This window comes from Plecotus auritus (assembly GCF_963455305.1).
Source record: "Plecotus auritus genome assembly, chromosome: 2".
Lineage (NCBI taxonomy): Eukaryota > Metazoa > Chordata > Mammalia > Chiroptera > Vespertilionidae > Plecotus > Plecotus auritus.
In genome coordinates this window covers 199,469,420-199,494,221 of record NC_137771.1, presented here as the reverse complement: position 1 = coordinate 199,494,221, position 24,802 = coordinate 199,469,420, and the positions used below count along the sequence as shown (strand labels likewise).

General features: G+C 38.0%; 2 protein-coding genes across 2 annotated transcripts in view; one reads left to right on the top strand and one right to left on the bottom strand.

Annotated features, from left to right (window-relative positions):
* SERPINI1 (serpin family I member 1) overlaps nt 1-24,802 on the top strand; it is an 88,408-nt gene that overhangs the window by 12,541 nt on the left and 51,065 nt on the right. The window lies entirely within an intron of this gene.
* Nucleotides 17,813-18,145, bottom strand: LOC308241308 (transcription elongation factor A protein-like 8; the record flags this gene model as incomplete). Its single annotated transcript, XM_080654710.1, has 1 exon — nt 17,813-18,145. One exon carries the CDS (start codon nt 18,143-18,145, stop codon nt 17,813-17,815), a length of 333 nt encoding a protein of 110 aa, XP_080510836.1.

Below are 24,802 nucleotides of genomic sequence, written 5' to 3'. Positions count from 1 at the left end.
GAGCAGCATGGTGCCTTGGTTAAGAGCAGGGGAGGGCAAGCTACAGCTTGCAGCTTCATTACCTTTTTTTGTAAATCTAATTGTAGTGGAACACAGCTATGCCCATCATTTACATATTGTTAAAATTGCTTTCTTGCTACAACAGCGGAATTGAGTCATTGTGAGAAAGACCACATAGCCCACAAGCCTATCTGGCCCTTTTAAAAATAAGTGTGTCAACCACCGGTTAAGAATGTGGGCTCTGCAGTCAGACAAAACTGGGTTCAAATTTGGTTTTGTAATCCATAAGTTGACTCAAAGGCTGTTTATGTTGGTACACTACTGTGATTTCACATAAAGTGCTTTGCATAACACCTAGCATGTGGTAGATGTTCATTAAATAGTGTTGTATTAAATTTAATAGATTTTATATTATTATGACTTATTTTATATGAACTATAACTTTTAATTCAAATGGACATTTGAAGCTCTACATTTAGGTATTCCCTACCCCTAAAGTAAATGTTTAGGAAACTGGGAAGGGTATCATTAAATCACAGGAAATTTTCAAGAGTTTCACAAAATGTTATGTAGGGGCAATTAAATTGATGTAAGAGCCAAACAACCTAAATATATGGAAACATAAAGCCCAGACTTCAAAATACAGTTACAGGCATACTTTGTAAATATTGTGGGTTTGATTCCAGACCACTATAATAAACCAAATACTGCAAATAAGCAAGTTATACAAATATTTTGGTTTCCCAATGCATATAAAAGTTATGTTTCCACTATACTGTAGAATATTAACTGCAATAGCATTATGTCTTAAGAAACAATTTACACACCTCAATTAAACAGTTTTAAATATCTATTGCTAGTAAAGGCTAACCGTCGTCTAAGCCTGTTGGAAAAATGGGACCCATAGCTGATCTACACAGGGGTTTCACAAACTTTCAATTTGTGAAAAATATAATACCTGCAAAGCACAATAAAGCAATATAACGGTATATTGAATTAAGACCCAACAGTATATTTAATATTGTAGGAGGCCATGCCGGTCAATTAAAAAAGAAGTTAGGGTACTTTATTTTACCTAGAAGAAAATGATATTTAAAAGTGAATATACTGAAGAAGAAACATCACTAATCCTATAGAAATAAAAGATTATTAGGGAATACTGCGAACAATTATATGGTAACAAATTAGATAACCTAGGTTAAATGGACAAATTGCTACAAAAACACAAACTATCAAACAACTTAAGAAGAAATGGAAAGTCTAAATACAGATTTAAATTAATTTTCAACAGAATACTAGCAAATCAAATCTGGCAACAATTAAAAATCATACAGCATGATCATGTGGGATTTAATCCAGGAATTCAAGGTTAGTTTAACATGAAATATATCAATGCAATCTACCATATCAACAGAATAAAAGACACATGATCATCTTAAAAGATGCAGAAAAACATTTGACAAAATCCAACACATTTTCATGATGAAAACACTCAACAACAAAATAGGAATACAAAGGAACATCCTCAGCCTAACAAAGGACATCTACAAAACCCCACAGCCAATATAATTTTTTATTTTATTTACTTTTTCAAATATATTGTTATTGATTTTAAAGAGGAAGGGAGAGAGAGAGAAACATCAACAATGAGAGAGAATCATTAATCATCAATTGGCTGCCTTCTGCACACCCCATACTGAGAATCGAGCCTGCAACCCGTCCTGACCAGGACTCAAACTGTGACCTCCTGGTTCATAAGTCTACACTCAACCACTGAAACATGCCGGCCAGGTGCTAACATTTTTAACAGTGAAAGACTGAATAGTTTCTCTTAAGATCAGGAATAAGAGAAGAATATCTTCTATTCAACATTGAACCAGAGGTTCTAGCAAAGGTAGTTTGGTAAGAAAAAGAAATAAAAACCATCCAGTTTAAAAATAAGAAATAAATCTATCTCTGATCACAGATGAAGTATCTTGTATATTCAAAAATCCTAAATAATACATATATACACACACAAACTATTAGAACTAATAAACAAGATCAAGGTTGCAAGATATAGAATCAAGATAAATCAATGAAATTTAAAATAATTCATTTACAACAGCATTAAAAAGAAGTACTTAGGAGTAGATTTAACAAGGAAATACAAGAGTTATATACCCAAAACACAAAATGGTGCACAAAATATCACTAAAAGAGATTAAAGAGGACCTAAATAAATTGAAAGATAGCTCATGTTTGTGGATTGAAAGACAATATTGTTAAGATGGCAGTATACCCCAAATTAACCTACAGATTCAACGTATCCGCTATCTCTTTTGCAAAAATTGACAAGTTGATCTTAAAACTTATGTGGAAATGCAAGGGACCTAGACTTATTTGTATGTATCAGTGGAATAGAATTGAGAGTTCAGAAACATACCCTTAACATTTATGGTCAGTTAATTTTTGACAAGAGAAAGGACAGTCTTCAGTAAATGTTACTAAGTCAAATGCATATTCACATGCAAAAGAATGAAATTGGACCCTACCTAGCACCATATACAAAATGTAACTCAAAATGGATCACAGCCCTAACCATAAGAGCTAAAACTGTGAAACTCTTAGGAGGAAACAGGCGTAAATTGTCACATTACATTAGTCTATAGTTTCTTAGCTATAACACCCAAAGCCCAAGTGACAAAAGAAAGTATAAGTAAATTGGACTTCGTCAAATTGAAAAGTTTTGTGTTTAAAGACACAATCAGGAAAGTGAAAAGACAAGTTACAAAATGGGAGAAAGTATTTGCAAATGACATATTTGGGAAGAGGCTTGTATCCAAAGGACATAAAGAATTCTTAATTCAAAAATAAAAGGATAAGCCAGTTAAAATAGGCAAGGGATATGAGTACATTTCTTCATCCAAACAAGATATACAAATGCCCAATGAGCACATGGAAAGATACACAACAACATTAGTCACTAGGGAAATGCAAATCAAAATCACAATGAGATACTTCTTTACATTCTTTAGATGGCTAAAATAAAATTTAAAAAAAGATAACAACTATTAGAGAGGATATAGAGGAAATTGAGCCCTCATAAATTCTCAGCGGGATTGTAAAACAGTGCTGCCACATTGAAAAACAACTTGGCTAGTCCTCAAATGTTAACTTTATTGTCAGCATATGACCCAGCAATTCCACTCTAGGAAGAGATCTAGCCACACTTTGTTAATGTTGTGTTTTTATTTAAATTTTAAAATGAAGGGGGGGAAATCAAAAGCCTAAACAACTCCAAACAGATAAAAAATAGAGAGGAAAGATCAATTTGTCATCAAACTTCTCTTCTGTAGCACTTAGTGATCGAAGGTAATGGAACAATGTATATAGAACTGCCATGGAATAAGTTTATGCTTCAAAACTGCATAAATAAGTTTATGCCACCAACAGCAACAATAAATGCATACTTAGAATTCAAGATTGGGACTATAAAATAATGAAATATGTGACATTTAAATAGTTTCTGCTATTTTGTTTTAAAACAATATGTTAAAAATAATTCATATAAAATATGATGCCATAGGCAGAAAAAATAATGTTGTGGATCAAATACTCCAAGGTCACTTCAAAACAGATGATGTGTAAGAAAGCATATTTAAATGCCTCATTATAGATGGTGGCTGGCAGGACAGAGGTGAGGGAGAGGAAGTGAGTGAGTGAGGGTATGAAAGGAGAGTGTGTAGACTTGTGTGGTGTGTGTGTGAGTGAGTAAGGGCCAGTTAAATCTTGCAGCAGGGGCTGGCAGACCAGGCTCTCTTGGACAAGGAGAGACTACCAACGCTGCAGGCACTCCCCGGACTGCTGGACTCCAGCATGGAGCCCACACCATCTTGAAGGGGAGAATGACCTTTTTTAGGAACTCATCAGCACCACCACCCAGACAGGACTTTGACACTGCCTGCGACCCAGCAGCAACTCCAGCCAAAATTCTGCTATCCCAGCTGCAGACCCGCGGACCCTGGGACCTCCACCTCCAAAGGTGCACCCTTCCCGCAGAAGTAAGTGCATCTTCCCCCTCCCCAGCGGCAGAACTCCGGACACCACTTTCTTTAGCACATTTCCAGCTGTGCAGGCATCCAGGGCACACCACTCCAGAGGCAGCGCCTGGGAGCCACTTGGAGCCCCCGCTGATGTGATTCTGTACAGACAAGGGTGAGCTGCCCCGCAGTAGAAATGCTGAATTTCCTCTGCCTGAATAACTGCCCGCAGACACTTCAGCTGTGTAACTTCAGTGCCAGGGCCCCTCAAAGCGCATCTGAACTCTGCACCGGCAAACTCACCACCACAGATGTGCACATTTCCAAAGGGCAGGCACCCTGAGCCAATATATCCACAGGGTCCTCTGGGGAGCTGCTTTGAGCCCCTGCTGGGTGTGATTCTGTACAGACAAGGACGTGCTGCCCCGCAGTAGAAATTCTGAACTCCTTCCTCCTGAATAACTGCCCACATACGCCCCAGCTGTTTAAATTCAGTGCCAGGGCCCCTCAAAGTGCATCAGAGCTCTGCGCAGGCAAACGCACCGCCAGTTCGCGCATACATTTCCAACAGGAAGGCACCATGAGCCCATCTATCCACAGGGTGCTTGTGGGAGCTGCTGTGAATCCTGGCTGGGTGTGATCTTGGACAAACAGGGACGCACTGCCGCCAGCATTAGAAATTCTGAATCCACTCATCCTGGACACCTGCACAGACACCCCAGCAGTGTAACTTCAGTGCCAGGGCCCCTCAAAGTGCGTCAGAGCTCTGTACCGGTAAATTCACCACCACAGACGCTCACATTTCCAAAGGGCAGATACCCTGAGCCCATATATCCACAGGGTCCTCTGGGGAGCTGCTTTGAGCCCCTGCTGGGTGTGATTCTGTACAGACAAGGACGCACTGCCCCGCAGTAGAAATTCTGAACTTCCTCCTGAATAACTGCCCATATACACCCCAGCTGCTTAACTTCAGCGCCAGGGCCCCTCAAAGTGCATCAGAGCTCTGTGCAGGCAAACGCATCACCAATCCGTGCATGCATTTCCAATGGGCAGGCACCCCGAACCCATCTATCCACAGGGTGCTTGTGGGAGCTGCTGTGAGTCCTTGCTGGGTGTGATTGTGAACAAACAGGGATGCACTCCCCCTGGCAGTAGAAATTCTGAATTCACTCATCCTGGATACCTGCACACAGACGCCTCAATTACATGGCTTCAGTGCCAGGGCCCGTCAGAATACTTCAGTGCCCCTCACTGGCAAATGCACCGTAGGTGCCCCTGTGATCCTCCACTGGGAGCGTGTGCATATCCACCACAGGTGCAGCAGCAAAAGTGAGTCTGCCCACCCCACAACTACAGAACTCTGGACACCACAGTCACGCCTTTCCAGAACGCAAGCCTCCTGAGACCCATCACCCCAACAGATGGTTCCTGGGTGCCACTGTGAGTCCCCGCTGGACACATGCGATTTCAATCAAGGGCGCAAGACAGCAAAAATTGGGACACCCCCTCCTCGGCTGCTGACTTCTAGACACCGCAGTTGTACCTTTCCAGCTCACAGGCCTACATCAAGAGAACCCAAATTGTTCAAGTAGGGAGCTACACTAGATCACCAAGCCCAGGAGACTGAAGCGATCACACCAGTAGCACCATCCCCAAAAGAACCTGAGTATCAAACCAATCAGACCTACAATTAAAACATTACAGCAAAACATGGGAAGACAAAAAAACAATCCCCAAAGGAAAGAAAAAGAGGAATCACCAGAAAGGGAGTTAAATGAAATTGAGGCTAGCAGCACATGAGAGAAAGAATTCAGAGTAATGGTTATAAGGATGTTTAAATGGCTGGATGACAAGTACACACAACTCATTGAGAACCATAAGGAGCTGAATGAGAATGTCACCAACATGAAAAGGAACCAAGAGGAGATGAAGAACGACATAGCTGCAATAAAGAACACAATAGAAGGCTTAAACAGTAGACTAGAAGAGGCCAAGGACCGCATCAGCGAATTAGAAGACAGGGTAGGAAAAAACACACAAACACAGCAGCAACTGGAAAGAAGGCTTCAAAAGCAAGAGGAAAGCCTAAGGGAGCTTTGGGAAAACACAAAATGAAACAACATTCACATAATAGGGGTACCAGAAGGAGAGGAAGAGAAGCAAGGAATAGAAAACCTGTTTGAAGAAATAATGACAGAAAACTTCCCTGATATTGGCAAGAAAAAAACTATGCAAGTCCAAGAAGTACATAGAGTCCCAAACAAGTTGAATCCGAAAAGACAGACACCAAGACACATAATTAAATTGGTGAACACCAAAGACAAAGTAAGAATGTTAAAGGCTGCCAGAGAGAGACAGAAAGTTACCTACAAGGGATCTCCTATTAGAATATCAACTGATTTCTCAACAGAAACACACCAGGCCAGGAGGGAATGGAATGAAATATACAAAGTGATGCAAAGCAAGGGACTGAATCCAAGAATACTATACCAAGCAAGGTTATCATTCAAAATTGAAAGTGGAATCAGGAGCTTCACAGACAAAAAAGGACTAAGGGAGTTTATTACCACCAAACCAGCAATGCAAGAAATGCTGAAGGGTCTGCTGTAAAAAGAAGAAATAGGAAGTGAAGAAGGAACACAGGGGTAAAGAATAAAAATGGCGACAAACAAGTACTTATCAATAATAACTTTAAATGTAAATGGATTCAATGCCCCAATCAAAAGACATAGGGTAACTGAGTGGATAAGAAAACATGACCCATATATCTGCTGTATACAGGAAATCCACCTCAGAAATAAAGACGCATACAGACTGATGGTGAAGGTATGGAAAAAAGGTTTTTCAGGCGAATGGAAATGAAAAAAAAGCTGGGGTAGCAATACTTATATCTGACAAATTAGATCTCAAAGTGAAAGACATAACAAGAGATAAGGAAGGCCACTTCATAATACTAAAAGGAGCAATCCAACAAGAAGAAATAACTCTGGTAAACATATATGCAACCAATACAGGAGCACGCAAATACATTAAAAAACTGGAGGATATCAAGGGAGAGATTGACAGCAGTACAATCATAGTAGGGGACTTTAATAACCCACTATCACCATTGGACAAATCCTCTAAACAAAAAATCAGCAAAGAAACATCAATCCTATATGACTCACTAGACCAGATGGAATTAATTGACATCTTCAGAACATTTCACCCCAAAGCCACAGAATATACATTCTTCTCAAGTGCACATGGGTCATTTTCAAAGATAGACCATATATTGGGTCACAGGCAAAGTGTCTTCAAATTCAAGAAGATAGAAATAATATCAAGCATCTTCTCAGACCACAATGGCATAAAACTGGAAATCAACTACAATAAAAACAATCCAAAAAAATCAAACACATGGAGACTAAATAGCATGCTATTAAACAATGACTGGGTTACCAGAGAGATCAAAGAAGAAATAAAAAACATCATGGCAACAAACTACAATGAAAACACAACAATCCAAAATCTATGGGACACAGTGAAAGCAGTCTTAAGAGGGAAGTTCATAGCTCTACAAGCCTACTGCAAAAAACAAGAAACAATGGTAATAAATTACCTAACCCTACAACTCAAAGAGTTAGAAAGAGAGCAACAAGAGAAGCCCACTGTAAGCAGAAGGAAGGAAATAATAAAGATTAGAGTGGAGATAAATGACATAGAGACCAAAAAAACAATACAAAAGATCAACAAAACCAAGAGCTGGTTCTTTGAAAGGATAAACAAGATTGATGAAACTCTATCCAGGCTCACCAAGAAGCAAAGAGAGAGGACCCAAATAAACAAAATCAGAAATGAAAGAGGTGAAATAACAACAGACCCCACAGAAATACAAAGGATTGTTAAAAAATAGTATGAACAACTCTATTCCAACAATCTGGACAACCTGGAGGAAATGGACATATTCCTAGAAAAATACAACCTTCCAAAACTCAATCAGGAATAATCTAAACATCTCAATAGGCCAGTGACTATGGAAGAAATTGAAGCAGTCATCAAAAAGCTTCCAGCAAACAAAAGCCAAGGGCCAGATGGCTTCACAGGGGAGTTTTACCAAACATTCAAGGAAGAACTTAAACCTATCCTCCTCAGACTATTCCAAAAAATTCAAGAGGAAGGAACACTTCCAAGCTCATTCTATGAAGCCAGCATCACCCTAATACCAAAACCAGATAAAGACAGCACAATGAAAGAGAATTACAGGCCAATATCCCTCATGAATATAGATGCCAAAATCCTCAATAAAATTCTAGCAAATCGGATTCAGCAGTACATCAGAAAGATCATACACCATGACCAAGTAGGATTTATCCCAGGGATGCAAGGATGGTACAATATCCGCAAATCAATAAACGTGATACATCACATAAACAAATTGAGAGATAAAAACCACGTAGTCATATCAATTGATGCAGAAAAAGCATTTGATAAAATCCAACACCCTTTCTTGACAAAAACTCTCAGCAAGGTGTGAATAGAAGGATCATACCTCAACATAATAAAAGCCATATATGATAAACCCACAGCCAACATCATACTCAATGGGCAAAAACTAAAACCATTTCCCCTAAGAACAGGAACAAGACAGGGATACCCACTCTCACCACTCCTGTTTGACATAATACTGGAAGTTTTAGCCATTGCAATTAGACAAGAAGAAGAAATAAAAGGCATCCAAATTGGAAAAGAAGAAGTAAAGCTGTCCTTATTTGCAGATGACATGATACTGTACATAAAAAACCCGAAAGACTCCATCAAAAAACTACTAGACCTAATAAATGAATTCGGCAATGTAGCAGGATACAAAATTAACACCAAGAAATCTATGGCATTTCTATACATCAATAGTGAACTTACAGAAAGAGAGACTAAAAAAGCAATCCCATTTACCATCGCACCAAAAAAATTAAGATACCTGGGAATAAAATTAACTAAGGAGGTAAAGATCTATACACAGAAAACTACAGGACACTGAAAAAAGAGATAGAGGAAGACATAAACCGATGGAAGAACATACCATGTTCATGGATTGGTAGAATCAACATCATTAAAATGTCCATACTACCCAAAGCAATTTATAGATTCAGTGCACTCCCCATTAAAATACCAACGGCATATTTCACAGACCTAGAAAGAACTCTCCAAAAATTCATCTGGAATAAAAAAGGACCCTGAATAGCCACAGCAATCCTGAGAAAGAAGAACAGAGTAGGTGGGATCTCAATACCAGATTTCAAGCTGTATTACAAAGCCATTGTTCTCAAAACCGTCTGGTACTGGCACAAGAACAGACATATAGACCAATGGAATAGAATAGAGAACCCAGATATCAACCCAAACCACGATGCTCAATTAATATTTGACAAAGGAGGCATGAACATACAATGGAGTCAAGACAGTCTCGTCAATAAATGGTGTTGGGAAAATTGGACAGATACATGCAAAAAAATGAAACTAGATCACCAACTTACACCATACACAAAAATAAACTCAAAATGGATAAAAGACTTAAACATAAGATGGGAAACCATAAAAAGGCTATAGGAATCCACAGGCAGAGAAATCTCAGACATATGCCGAAGGAATTTCTTCACGGATACAGCTCCTAGGGCAATGGAAGCTAAAGAGAAAATAAACAAATGGGACTACATCAAAATAAAAAGCTTTTGTACAGCAAAAGAAACCATCAAAAAAACAACAAGAAAGCCCACTGTATGGGAGAACATATTTGCAAATGTTATCACTGATAAAGGTTTAATCTCCAACATCTACCCGGAACTTATACAAGTTAGTAAAAGGAAGATGAAGGATCCAATAAAAAAAAAAATGGGCAACGGACCTAAATAGAATCTTTTCGAAAGAAGACAGAAGGAAGGCCAAGAGGCATATGAAAACATGCTCAAAGTCACTAATTATCCGATACATGCAAATCAAAACGACAATACGGTACCATCTCATACCTGTCAGAATGGCAATCATTAACAAATCAACAAACGACAAGTGCTGGCAAGGATGCAGAGAAAAAGGAACCCTCGTGCACTGCTGGTGGGAATGCAGACTGGTGTAGCCACTTTGGAGAACAGTATGGAGTTTCCTCAAAAAACTTAAAATGGAACTCCCATTTGACCCAGTAATACCTCTTTTAGGAATATATCCCAAGAAAGAAGAAACATCAATCAGAAAGGATATATGCACCCCTATGTTCATAGCAGCACAATTCACCATAGCTAAGATTTGGAAACAGCCTAAATGCCCATCAGCAGATGAGTGGATTAGAAAACTATGGTACATCTACACAATGGAATACTACACTGCTATAAAAAAGAAGGAATTCTTACCATTTGCAGCAGCATGGATAGACCTGGAGAGCATTATGTTAAGTGAAATAAGGCAGGCAATGAAAGAAAAATACCACATGATCTCACTCATTTATGGAAAATAAAGAACATTACAACCTGATGAACAGAAAGATACAGAGGCAGTAAAGCACCAAACACACTGTCAAATTACAGCGGGAAGTCTGGGGACTGTTGGGGAGGTGGGGAAAGAGATCAACCAAAGGACTTGTATGCATGCATATAAGCACAACCAATGGATATCAGACACTGGGGGCATGGGATGAGGGCATGTGACCGGGGGTAGGGGAGGCTGGGGGGAGGTCTATGGGGGAACAAAAGGAGATATGTGTACTACTATATGTAATACTTTAAACAATAAAATAAATAAATAAATAAATGCCTCATTTTACAATTTGTGGAGTCAGTAGATGTTGTTTTATTCTTTACATTCATAGAAAATATATAATTAAGAACAAAGGAAAATATATATTTAAAATCAAAGCAAAAAGAAAAACAGGAATAACAGGAATCATGACAAAATGCTAAACAAATCTATAATAATAAAAGCATAATATGCTAATTAGACCAGACATCCCTTCCTGATGACCTTCTGGACGAAGCTGCAGTGGCAGGGGCGAGGCACCTGCAGTGGAGGTGGGGGCCAAGCCCCTTGCACAAATTTTGTGCATCAGCCTCTAGTTTGTTACAATTACCAATAAATTTAGTCCTCATTAAAGGTAGAAACAGCCATGCTGGGTGGAAAAAAAAGCAAACTGTTTAGCTTATTAAAGAGACTAATACAAGAATAAAAAAAGTAAAAGGGTGGCAAAGCAATAATAGACAAAATCATTCAAAAAACATAGGATGGCTGTATTTTGTACGACAAGAATCTTGAAGACAAAAAAAAACAAACTACAATCTGATCAAGAAAGGTAATTTATATTGGTAAAAATTTAATATGTATAAGCCTTTTTGCACTGGTCATTTATAATTAAAATACATAAAACAATCTGAAAAAGAAAACATGTCCCTTGGTGTCAAAAGAACCAGAGGTGATGACAGTGACCAAAGATGGTAGCAATGATGATGTAGATTTGAGGAAGATTTGAGACACAGAATCAGCAGTTTTTGTTTCCTTATTAGTTACAGCACAGGGATTGCAAAACAAGTCAGAAGTCAGCCCACAGGTAAGTGTGTGTGTGTGTGTTTACTGTATTTGAATGCTGGTTCTCCATAATCACCAACATTCTCTATTGTCTTATATTGAGCTAGTTGTGGCTAAGGAAGGGTAAGTAAGAAAGTTGTAAGTCTGAGCAATAAGAGTAGAATGAATAATTGTAGTAGTACAAAAAGAAATGATTGTATATACTTAAAAATGGTTAAGATGGAAAAGTTTTCGTTTTCTTACTACAATAAAAAACTACTTTAAAAACCTTAAAAAAAGTGATAACTACAAATAAGTTGAAACATTTAAATGTTTGTCTTAAACACATTATATTCATTCATCTGCTTCAGATTATAAAAGTAATGGCTTATTGAGACAATGATACATCACTGGTAAAAATTCTCACCTTGCTTCTAGATTAAGGAAGTCAACTTTAGTTAAAATACTGTCTCATTTCCTCTCTTTTTATTTTGTTATTACTCTCATATCACCTTCTTTTTATGTCACCCTAATTGGAAATTTTTAGTTTTTGGTTAGACACCTGCTTCTTAACTGCCACAAAACATATTATTCTTACTACCCTTACAAAAACATCATGTTCTGCTAACTATCTAGCATGAATAATCCATCATTGGGAATTATTAACCATCTATGACAAACTAGAATTAATTGCTATCTTTATACAAGTAACAACAACTATTTGATTATAAGGCTGACAAAAGCATTAACCCACTTTTACTTTAAATATAATAGTGCACCAGCTCATATTTTAAGTTATGTTTTCTTCCCTTTAGGATAACTTGAAAATGAAAACCTTTAACAGGAAGCTTTCACTTATCAAATTGATCCAGAATTCCCACCAAAATATACCTTAGAATTCAGGAAATAAGCTTCCCAGTTCAGCCAAATTTCATGCTATGAAATTAACTTGATTTGACCATTATCTTCATAAGCCCTCATTTACAGCCTGTTTACATTTTACTATTTATTATAAAATAAACTGTTTATTTTCCTGTTTAACAACAATTAACACTTTAACAAATTAACAATTATTTAATGGTATAAACCTCTTTATATTAATGGGAGGATGAAATTAAGAAAGCATGGCTGTCTGAAGTATACATGTCTCGATACCTCAGTCAAGTCCAGTGCACACGTGCCCTGGAATGACGCTGAGTAGGCATGAGTTGGATGAGTGAAGAACAGCAAGCTCAGAATGATGACATTCAGATGTGAGGAAGAGGATAAATAGTTATGTTTCCAGTTTTCTGAAGAAAAGGAAAGTGGATTACATATTTTCTTTAAGTTTTGTGCAAATGGTAAAAGACATTTAGGTGCTTAGGTAGTAAATTCACAGCTATTGGTAAAATATCCAGCCTGGGTGACTTATTTTCTGAGACATTAAGAAAACCAAAGTGTTTCTATGTATAATTACACACACATACATATATATTTATCCAGATATCTAAAATAATGTTTGTAATGGTGACGTGTTTATTTTAGGGACGCACTTGTGAAATGACTAGTGTACATTATGTTGTAGGCTTTTTCTTTTTCAGGTTGAATTTAGGAAGCTCTACAAGAAGTATTATTTCAGCAGCACAGTTTAGCATGGGAAAATAACAGGATTAGTGTACCTAGAAATTAATGAAATAGAAAGATAATGTTGAGCAATGGGTTTACAGTCATACGCCTGATATTTGTTTACGTATCTGTGGAAACAGTAGGTGAAGAGAAAGTGAAAGGTTCTAAGGAAATAGTGGGAGTTGTCAGAGGGAAATCCAGAATACTCTACAGGTTTTTGAAACTAGACTTTTGCTGTTACTTAAGCACTGTGCTAGTACCTTTATGTACATACGTTACCCTCCCCCGAGTTTTTATAATAATTCTACTAGAGGCCCGGTGCATGAAATTTATGCACTGGGGCCAGGGGGTGTCCCTCAGCCCGGCCTGCCCTCTCGCAGTCTGGGACCCCTTGGGGGACATCCCCCTCGCAATCCAGGATCCCTCGCTCCTTACTACCCACCTGCTCACTCCTAACCGCTGGGCTTGCTGCTCCTTAGTGCTGCTGCAGAGGCAAGAGAGGCTCCCACCACCGCTGCTTCACTCACCAGCTGTGCATCCGGCTTCTGGCTGAGCAGCCGGGAGCACACTGACCACCAGGGGGCAGCTCCCGCATTGAGTGTCTGCCCCTGTTGGTCAGTGTGCATCACAGCGACCGGTTGTTCCACTGTAACCGTCACTTAGGCTTTTATTATATAGATGAGATAAGTACTGTTTTGATCCCCATTTTACAGAAGAGAAAAGTAAGACATAGGAAGTTATGTGGGTCACCCAACTTAGTACTAGGTTTGCATTTGTTTCCAGCCTAAACATAGCTCATTCATTACTTCAGAAGTGACCAATAATATGGTCCATTTTATGGAAATTGGCAAGCTGCAATTCTCCCACCATCTCATCCCAACAGAATTGTTTTGCAGTTTATGTTTTAGAAGAAAAAATGTTTTCTTTAGGTGAGGAATACCCTGTCCAGTTGCCACAGACCCCACTCCTTTCTATTACATTGGTCCAGTTCACACATTTGACATCTGAGTTTGTAATCCCAGCTTTAAATCATGAGCTCTTGGTAAATTTAAAATATGCTACTGAATTATTAACAGATTTTTGGAATATGTCTGGTTGCTAAAATGAACTAGTCCTATGATTATACAAAGTAACTCAAACTGTTTCAGAATAGTTTTTCAAAGCTAGTCTCTACATGCTAAGATTAAATTGTAGATCATTTAACCTGTCTATTAATTTCCTTTAAATGTTTTCTCCCTGCAGAGAAGAGTAGGGAATCAGAGATTTTTAAAATGCCAGAAAGTTGAGATGTGTGAAACTGCACATGCTTACCCTGCTGAATATGAGGATTTTCCAGGGAATAACATTGGGGCTATCGAAAATAGACATTAATATAATGATGTTACATGCAATAAACATTAGTACTTTATTGCATGTAACATTATTATATTTAAAATCGTTTTTCTTGAAAGAAAAAGTTCTAAAAAAAGAATCCTAAGGTTTTTTAAAAAATAGATTTTTGTTTGTTTTGTACTGTTTATTTGATGGTTTGGAACCAAATATATACTTTATCGTCTTAAAAAATAAAATAAAAAGAAGGAAGGATAAAAAACAAACAAACAAAAAGTTGAGGCTATTGGTAGTCAGAACATGGTGATAAATTGTCAATGGCATTTTCAGGCTGTCGGCTTAATTGCCAGGGTAAAACTAGTCGGTAAGTGGTATGCAGCCCAATTTGTGTGTTTTTTTTTTTCTTGTTTTTTTTTTTTATTGTTTAAAGTATTACATATAGTAGTACATATATCTCCTTTTTTAAGAAGCCTCTAATGTTAGCAAAAGATAATTCCTCAGGTATGAAAGGGCAACATTTTAGAACTGTTTACTGTCCCTTGGTATAAATGGATTTTGTTTCAAATTGTATTTATAAGGTTGTATTTTATGAAATTGCCAAAATTTGGCTACTTTTAACCTACAAAAAAAAAAAAAAAAAAAGGACAGTTCACATGGTTCAACTTTATACATCAGTTAGTTCAACTTTATACATCAGCTAGTTCAACTTAGAGTGTGTTGTTCCAAGCTGGGGAAGTGTTTTTCAGCAGCAACTAAAATACAGCTTGGTTTCTAGGTTAGTAATAACCATGCATTGTGTGCCTTCTTTCTGCCAGGCTCTGAGCTCACATGAATGATCATTTTTCTCTTCATCGTCCTAAGTCTTTCAAGTATTGGAATTTCCCAGAGCTTGGCCATAGGCTGTCTGTTCTCCACACTCCCCAGGAAATCTCATCCTCCTGAAAAGATAGACTTAAATGTGCTGAGTACTCCCAACGGTATCTCTATCCCGGATCTATACTCTGAACTAAAGCCTTGTATATCCTTAACTTCCCAAGTAGATGTCTCATAAGTATCTCAGATTTACCAATCCAAAACAAAATCCCTGATCCCTATCTCTCACCCATCTCTGTTCTTGGTCCATTCTTCTCTTTCTCAGTGAAGGGCACCCCACCCACCCAGATGGTCCAGTAGAAATCTGGGTGTCATCTGACTCACCCTTCCTTTCTATTACCTATGTCCTGTTCAGTCTATCTCTTAAATAAGAATATCCACAATCTGTTTACTCTTTTTCTGTCTCAATCGCAGCCATCTTACTCCAGCCACTATTTTCTTTCACCTAAATCATTGCAATCACCACTCAATTTGTCCTTAGGCTTCTACTCTAGATTCCATATAACCCTTTCTGTAAATAGCTTGTCAAATGTTATGCATTTAGCCTTGCCTGGTTTGACTCAATGGTTAGAGCATCAGCCCCAGGACCGAGGAGCTGTGGGTTCGATTCCTGATTCCCAATCCCGATAGAGGTGTGTGCAGGAGGCAACCAATGGATGTGTCTCTCTCATGTCTATGTTTCTCTCTCTCCCTCTATCCCTTTGTTTTGTTTTGTTTTGTTTTGTTGTTGTTTTTTAAGTTCTGCATTTAGGAGAAAAAGCAACACCCTTGCTGCCTCCAGAGCCCTACAAGATCTGCCCCCAACTACTTAACCCAGCTTCCTCTTTCCCTTTTGTTCACTGCTTTCTTTCAGCACCTTCTTCTTAACTCTCTTTCCTGCCCTCAGGCCTTTGTTTTTCCCTGTGTCTGGAATACTGCTTCCCTCCTAAGTCACTTACCCTTCAGCTTCTCAGCATAAATGGTGTGCTCAAAGAGGCCTGCCCTGCTCCCCTCCCCAGTCTAAAGTAGGCCCCTGTGATTCTTTCTCATTATTCCCTCACATAATGCATTGTTATGTTTTCTTCATTGCATTAACACAGTTTGCAATTAAATACTCCTGTGTGTTTACTGGGTTGATTAAGCTCCATAGGCAGGGCCCCTGTCTGCTGTGCTCCTCACTGTATCCAGGGCCCAGTACCTACTGGATGCCATTTGCTTAAAGTGAACAGCAGTCTATCACAGATGTTGGGGTTTGAAGAAAACCAGATTTTTCAGGAAAGGATGTGATGATGAGGAGTCTCTGGAAGTGGGTATATAGAACATGGAACACAGGCTGGTCTCAAATGCTGTCTTCATTTTGGATGAGTTTACTTTTCTGAGCCCTTAGATTGTAAGCTTTTGAAAGCAGATACTTTGTCTATTTTGTTCACAGCTGTATCACCAAGCCTAGAAAAGTGCCTGGAAAATAGTAGATGCTTAATAAGTATTTGTTGAGTGAAAGAACGTCTGTTTCCTCTTTTGTGAAGTTCCTTTCTCATGACACTGAGGGGTTTAATGAAATAAATCATAGAAAGTGCTTAGTACATAGCAGGTACTCAATAAATGCCAGAAACCCTATTGATTTTTTTTTTTTTGCACCAGTGATTCTCAAAAAGCCCTGGGCCCCCAAGAAGATTGATAATGGGGGGCAGGGGGAGGAGGAGGTGCATGAGGGGAGGGGATATCCACTGAGGAGGCTGCATTAGAATAACCTCTGCAGCTATTTGCAAACTACCTAAACTTGTTCCTAACCTCCACTGCCAATTAGAGTGGCTATTTTTTAAAAATCTGTAATAATTGTCAGTTTTATTCCCCTGGCTGAGACTCAGGGGTGATTTGAGGTTTACATTTTAAAAGTTACTTCACCAAGAGTTTAGGTGCTCCATTGCCCTTATAAGCTGGTTGCAAATTGATTCTTACCTATTAAAAATGTGTAATTCTGTGTGTTGCACGTGTTCATTAAAAAAATACATACAAGCAAAAAGAAAATTCACACCACACAGAAATAAGCAAAACTAAGGTTTTAATGTATGAATGTATGCATACACACACACATGTACATACTCAATTTGGGATTTATCCTACATATGTGAGCTGATACTAAATATGCTGCTTCGTAACTTTGTGATGTTTTACTTTACACTATGGAATGAACATATTTTCATGTATATGTGGGAAACTTCCCAATTGAAAAATAGACCCAGAGAATGGGTCAAAATACAAAAATTCAGTAAGAAGCTGGTAACAGAGAAACTACCTAAAACAGTGGTCGGCAAACTCATTAGTCAACAGAGCGGCAAACCGTGGCTCGCGAGCCGCAGTTTGCCGACCACTGACCTAAAACAACAGCCCATCAGATGTAAAAGATACATCAGAAAATGCTAACTGAAAGAAAGCAGGGCCAGATTTTACCATCAGACAAAAAAGAAAGCATTCAAAGCCTAAAGCAGGTAAGGATGGCTGTGTGAATGTCTTTGCTTCCAATGCATCATCACAAACTTGTTTCTGACTCTTCCTATTTCTTCTCGAAGCCTTTCCAACACATCTACTCCTCTTAGCATTTCTTCAGGGTCCAACTGCTTAAAGGGAGCGTCCTCTTTAAATCCCTGGTCCGGTTGAGTCAGCCTGCTTCTCTTCTGCTTTGGGTTTACATCTTCTTCAGAAGGTTGAGGACTTCCTTCTGCCTCCTGTGGTTCAGGTTTGGAAGGGCAGCCTTCCCCAGCCTTAGGCATGTTCTGTGGTTCTCCTTCGTTTTCTTCACAAGACTTTTGCATGTTGAGTACTTTTCTCTTATTTGCTTTTTGAATAAATGAATCCTGCAGGGATTTGGGGGATTTTCCTCCCACTTCCCTCACTTGATTTGTGCTGCTCCCAAAAGACCAAGCAAGAGTCCTGAAAGGATCCAGGACACTTTTCTCTTTCTCCAGCAATAGGGATCTCCAGAGTGGCTTTTTAAAAATATATTCCTCATGTGTGCTGAGGCAAAATCTCGTCTAGAACCACTGTCACTTGGTATAATGACCGACAAATGCTGTTGGCTATATATCGGGACTGTCAGTGTTGTTAGGTAAAAGTGTATGTATGAAACTGCAATGATTATATAGTGATGCTACTGTCTTTCTGTTGGTAAGAAATATCATAATGTGCTTGTAGAATGTACCTCTAGGTATATTACTTTGGATTTAATTCTAAATGCAGTTACTAGTGCATTTTTTTTTTAAAGAAAGGAGGGGGAAATAGATTTCTTACTCTCCAAAATCATGTATTAACCTTACTTCAAGCTCCTTTTGCAAGGGAAATATTTATACGCCTAATGACTGAGGTTGGAAAAGACTCAGTTATGCCACATTTACCTTCGTTTTATCTCAGTTTAAGAATTTGTGAGCTCTGCAATCATTTTTATATCAGTTAATTAGGCATGAAATCCAGAAGGGAGGAAGGGATGAGGGTTAGAATCACCACAGGATGTCCACAAATCCCAGAAATATGTGAAATGAGAATCCATCAACCAATAGAACCACACATTACAGCCAGACCTTGGGCTACAGAGACACAAATTCAGCAATTGGAATAGATGAAAGTGCCTCTTAAAGCCCTCTACTGGTCTATAATTGTAAAATGTTTGCAAGCATTTGGATCATTTATGCAATTGAAATATTTAAGCAATTTTGAGTGCCCTGTTTCTATGGGGCATATGTTTTCATAAGTTTCTAGCATGAAGCTCTACCTTCTGCACTATATGGAGGCTGTTCAAATTTGAATATTTTAAATGTCAACATAGAATAACATTAGGTTTATAACCTGGCCTTAAGGAAATCCACAGTGCAAAATCTGAATTTACACAAATTTGGGACACACTGGGAATGCCACTCACCAGAGTAATGTGTTAGAAGTAAAACTACTTGTGATAGAGGTATATTCAAGAGGGCAAGTTAATTGCACACACCCTCATTATTTGTTTAGTTACTAAATTCCTTAGTGTTCTTCCACTGCAGGATTACTCGGTCTCTCATTGCTGGTCTGCAGCCCCACCATAGAGTGCAGGCTTAAACTGGCCTATCCCTCTCCTCTGCAGCCCCAGTAGCTGCTTGCTGCCTCGATACCCATCAGCACTGACCACCTACTTGGTCACCCTGAATTGTTTTCATCCTTTCCTGCTGCTCACAAACATCTTTGCTGACTCTTCCCTGCAGCCCCAGGCAGCTCAGTGAGCCATTCTGTTGTCTGAACTGGTATTTCCAAAACATATTCATTTAACAAAATCCAATTCTTTCCTCACTTTTACTTCAGTCTTTCAACCTTTCCAATAGGTCACTGGGTCCTACCTCTCACTATAAGCATTACACATGTAACTCCACATCTACATAGGTTTATCTGTAGGGGAAAAGGTATACATTTTAATCATGATATATTTCAGGATGCTACTTTGGAAGCAATTTCTAATTAAGAATCTATATTTTAAAATCAATTTACAAGTGAAAATCAGTTATTGTTTTAATAAAAAATGACATGATAGTCTTAGACTCCTTCAAACAAGCCCATTGTGGTAGAGCTATGTTTTGTAAAAAGATCTGTTATTTCAGGTTAAGGGCTCAGGAAAGGTAGCTAGCTATAAGCAGTCTTTGGTTAGTGCTAGAACCTGACTGCTCACACTTGAAATTGCAGTAAATATAAAATGTGAATTTGATATTATGGCATAAAGCATCTTTTTTTAATATCCTGATTTCCATCTTTTTTTCTTTTCTCTGTAATGTCAGATTCTAGTATTATTGAAATAGTTAAGTTTTAGTTTAATAAACCTAAAGCCTATCATTAACTATTAAAAAAAATAGGTGTTGCTGATTTTCTAACATTTTCTTAATTAAACTTTCAAATAAGTCTCTCTGTCCATCAGTTAGGCATCTTTCTTATTTTAGAAGATGTAGATATTCCCCTTGTCATTAATATGGTCATCTTAAGCAATTTCTAGTCCACCACTATAATTATTTAGATTAGCTATTTGATTTCGATTAATCAAAAGAAGACCCCCCCAAAAAAAAACTAAGTAAGTGCAATATGTGGCCAACTGTCTGCCTCCGATTTAAATAATAATGCATTACTGTAGATCAGTGGTCAGCAAACTCATTAGTCAACAGAGCCAAATATCAACAGTACAACGGTTGAAATTTCTTTTGAGAGCCAAATTTTTTAAACTTAAACTAAATAGGTAGGTACATTGTTATTAACTTAATTAGGGTACTCCTTCAATTGCACTGTACGTGCGTGCCCGCACGTGGTATTTTGTCGAAGAGCCACACTCAAGGGGCCAAAGAGTCGCATGTGGCTCGCGAGCCACAGTTTGCCGACCACTGCTATAGATCATTTCAAAGAGAGCTTATGGGACCAAAACTAAGATTGAAGTTCTCCATAGGATGTAATAGACACTCAGTAGTGCTATGTTCCCCTGAGGAGATGTAAGATAAAAATAACAATAATAACGTATTCTGAGTCTCAGCTTACTCTTCATTATGTCACAAGTCTAAGCCACTGTGTGAAAAATAGAGTTGGTGACTGTAAATGAGGTTTTCGACCTGTAGGGAATCAGTTCTGTGAGATTCAGTATTTAAGCAGCTACAAAGGATTTGTTAAAGAGAAAAGTGCATCTATTACTGATTAGGATATTTTGAGAGAAAGACACATTAAACAGCAATTTTTTAAATAATCAAGTTAGTGAATCACAGTATTCAATGACTTTAGTGCTGGAAAGATCAAAGACCACCCTTCCACTTTACTGATGAAGCCCAGAGTTTTTTCTGAGACCACCTGCAGCAGCGCAGCTTTGTGAAAAGAACTGAGTTCTACCATGCTGCAAGATCACCGAAGATAGTGTTTAATTGTTGCTCACATCCGTGGTATTTGCGCAGTGCTAGGGAATATCAAACATTCAAAGTATGAGTCTGTGTGATGAATTCACAAGTGATTTTATGAACAAACATGATCGTCTGTCTGTTGCACAGGGATTTGTGTTATACATATCACACTCAAAATTGATTCTGTGTGTTTTCAAAAGTTCTCATTAAAGCAGCCTAAAAAAAACTAATTCTCTCTCTCTCTCTCTCTCTCTCTCTCTCTCTCTCTCTCTCTCTCTCTCTCTCATACATACACACACCAGGAGATATAGTTATTGAATTCATAATTATACTTCTTGCTGGCCTCTGTATATTCAGATTAACCAGGAATATAAATATCCTTAATCATCTTTATTGCCAATTGCCAGATGGCCAAACCTCCAGCCAGAGTATAAGTGCCTGGGGTATTCAGTACTCTGAGCTTCTATCTCTTTATAGGTCTTTTGTCTTCATGTGGAGCTGCTGATGTCTGGATGCAGTATCCTGTGTGCTTGATACCCCAGACACATTTTCTTCTCCAGTGATACATTTTAACTTTTTCTCATATGCTACATATCCAAACAGGCATTTCTTGGGGTGAATTGATTTTTAGCAAGACATTGATCTATGTGAGTTGAACCATCTAAAAAGATTGTAGCAAATCTAGGACAATTTGAGAAATAAAGTAATGAGAGCAATGGACTATAACTCATATAATAAAATAAATATAAGTTCATGCCCATAAAAACAAATAATTTTAATACATAAATAAATGAGAGAGAAGGGATAGCTCTTCCTTAAAGTAGAATTCCAGTTGATGAATGTAGAAAGAATGATACAAATAGAAAAAATCACAAGTAGGAAAGACCACATTTATTGTTGCAGATAAGAATAATCAAAGGATGTTAAAATTAGTGGCCACAAAAGTATGAGAAATAGGATACCTGCATAGTCTTAATGTATGCACCCACAGATACTTTTTTTTTAATTGCAGGAGACTAAGGAGACATGACAAATAAATGCAGTGTGGGACCCTGGATAGTATCCAAGCCCAGAAAGGGGGATTAATGGAATAACTAGAAAAAATTTAATAAGGTCTATAGATCAGTTTATAGTATTATATTAATGCTAATTTCTTGGTTTTGATCATTCTACATCAGTTATAATTAAGATGTTAACATTTGGGGAAACAAGGTGAAGGGTATATAGCAACTTTTTGTATTTTTTTCAACCTCTTTGTAAGTCTAAATTATTTCAGAATTAAAATTTTAAATATTTTTAAATAAATAAAATGGCCATAACACTTTCTGATAATTGAGTGGCCCTCAATAAAAGAAGACTAAGAAAAGACAGAGATGTTTTAGGATCCACACTTGATACAGGAAACAGATGCCAGCCAGTGATTTGCCCAAGGCTGCCCATTACAGAGCCAGGTGTTCTGTTAGATTCCCTTGTCCTCACTGTGGCTCCTGCATTCTCATAACTACTTTACAAGGAAGTTGGAGAAGGCATTATTATTCCCATTCAATAGACTTGGGAAAGAGAATTCCAGCAAGAGTAAGAGATTTGCTGTTCAGCGAGTGGTGGAGTTGGCACTCAAATTCAAGTCTTCTTAGTCTTAATCCAATTTTCATTTATATTCCATAAAAGTAGCTATTTCTCTGTGTGTTGTTTTTATGTGACAAATGTTTGTTTAGAATCTTCTAGGCAAGACATTGCACTGAGCGCCATTCATACAAAAATAGACATGACTTTTGGGGGACTGTTTTCAATGAGGTGAGTTTTGAAAGAGAAGCAGAAGTATCGACACGATTTCCTAGAAGTGTTGCCCCAGGAGAAAGGGGGATTGATGGTTCAGGAAAGAAGGGTATTGAGGAGCGATGTTGTAAGGAGAGGATGAGGACCTGAGCACAGGTAGGGGCTGGCCTCAGATAGAAGCAGATAATTCATCTATAGGAAAAGAACGGCAAAGTGTATGGGTACAGATGCTTTTAAATGGGGACCTATGGTAGTGGAGGCTGTGGAAATTTTTTGATGGATTCCCTTTTCTCCATGAAATAGGATGCAAGGTCATTAGCTGAGAGCAAGGCTGGGAGCAGGCACTGGAGAACCTGCCTTAGAAATATTTTTCTCTGCATTCTACTGTACTTGGAATTTCTCCTTAAACATATGGAAATATCTTACGCACATACTCTTGCCAAAGCAGTATTACTCATCTTTGGTTAGAATTAGCTTGGAAAGTAAACTGTACAAGTAATGAATTTTGAAATATAAATGAATACAGATTGAAAGCCTTCTCCTCTGCTCCCATTTGTATTGCAAATTTATTCTCTCAAAATTATTTCATGCTCTGAATGTCACTGAGAAATTTAGTGGATTGCAGCTGTGCACCCCAGAAGTGGGTTTCCAACCATAATTTAATTGAAAGGGTCATAACCAAGTTTCACCATATGCAGCTGTCAGATGTAATCAATGCAATATAAGTCTGAAGAAGACATTATTGAGTGTGTCCAAGCACATTTTATAACCATTGAAAGCTGCCATTTATGCAACAGAAATCACTCTAATGTTTTATGAAATTAGAACATTAGTAGACTATACACCCATTAGAGGGTTAATATAGAATGAGTAATTTTGGTTAAATGATAACATACTATTTAAAAACATATATGTCAGATAATAAAGGTATTACTCACCACTCCTCCACCCTATTACATCAATCAAATCTGTAAGGCTAACATGGCTTCTAGTTTTAATACCAATATAGTTGATGATACATTTGAAAACTGGTACAATTAGGAATTTAATTTTATTAACAGAGAACGTGGGCAGATTTCTCATCCATAAAGTAGAGGCCCATAAAGTTTTGGCTTGTTATTTGGAATCTTCAAGTCTCAAAGCTGTTGAACCTCAGAGGCTAGTCTTGCAATGGATAAACGTTCTAACAAAACCAGTGATCCCCAAAGTCTATTATTTGAATGTCTAAAGTCAGGCTCAGAACAAAAGATCACACCTGAAAAAAACATAAGAAGCACTGTTTTCTTCCCATCTAGGTTGGGTTGAAAAGGATTCTTATATAAGCAATATTATGCATCAGGAGTAGCTGTTTTGTTGGTATTAAATCTTGTTCAACTACAGATGTATATATTCTATATGCCACCAAACAATGGCACTCCAAAACTAAAGATCCAAGACTACCCACCCCATAGAGAATAACCATCTTGAACTTGGCTACAATTAGTTGCAGAATTGTGATGAATGAATATTACATGTTAATGCCTTAAATCCCGATGATGTTGAACTGATCCCCCTCAAGAACTAATCTGAACACATGTGTGAAACCAATGAAGGAAACGCAAACAGATATTTTGAACTATGTAATCTTTGGCCAGATTAGATAAATTCAGGAGAGCTGTTCCACTTAAATAATCCATAGGGTTTCAGTAGGTTAAGAGTTGTAAAGTAGTCAAGAACACGCGCGCGCGCACGCATACACACACACACACACACACACACACACACACACACACACACACACACACAATTTGGGACCACACTACCAGA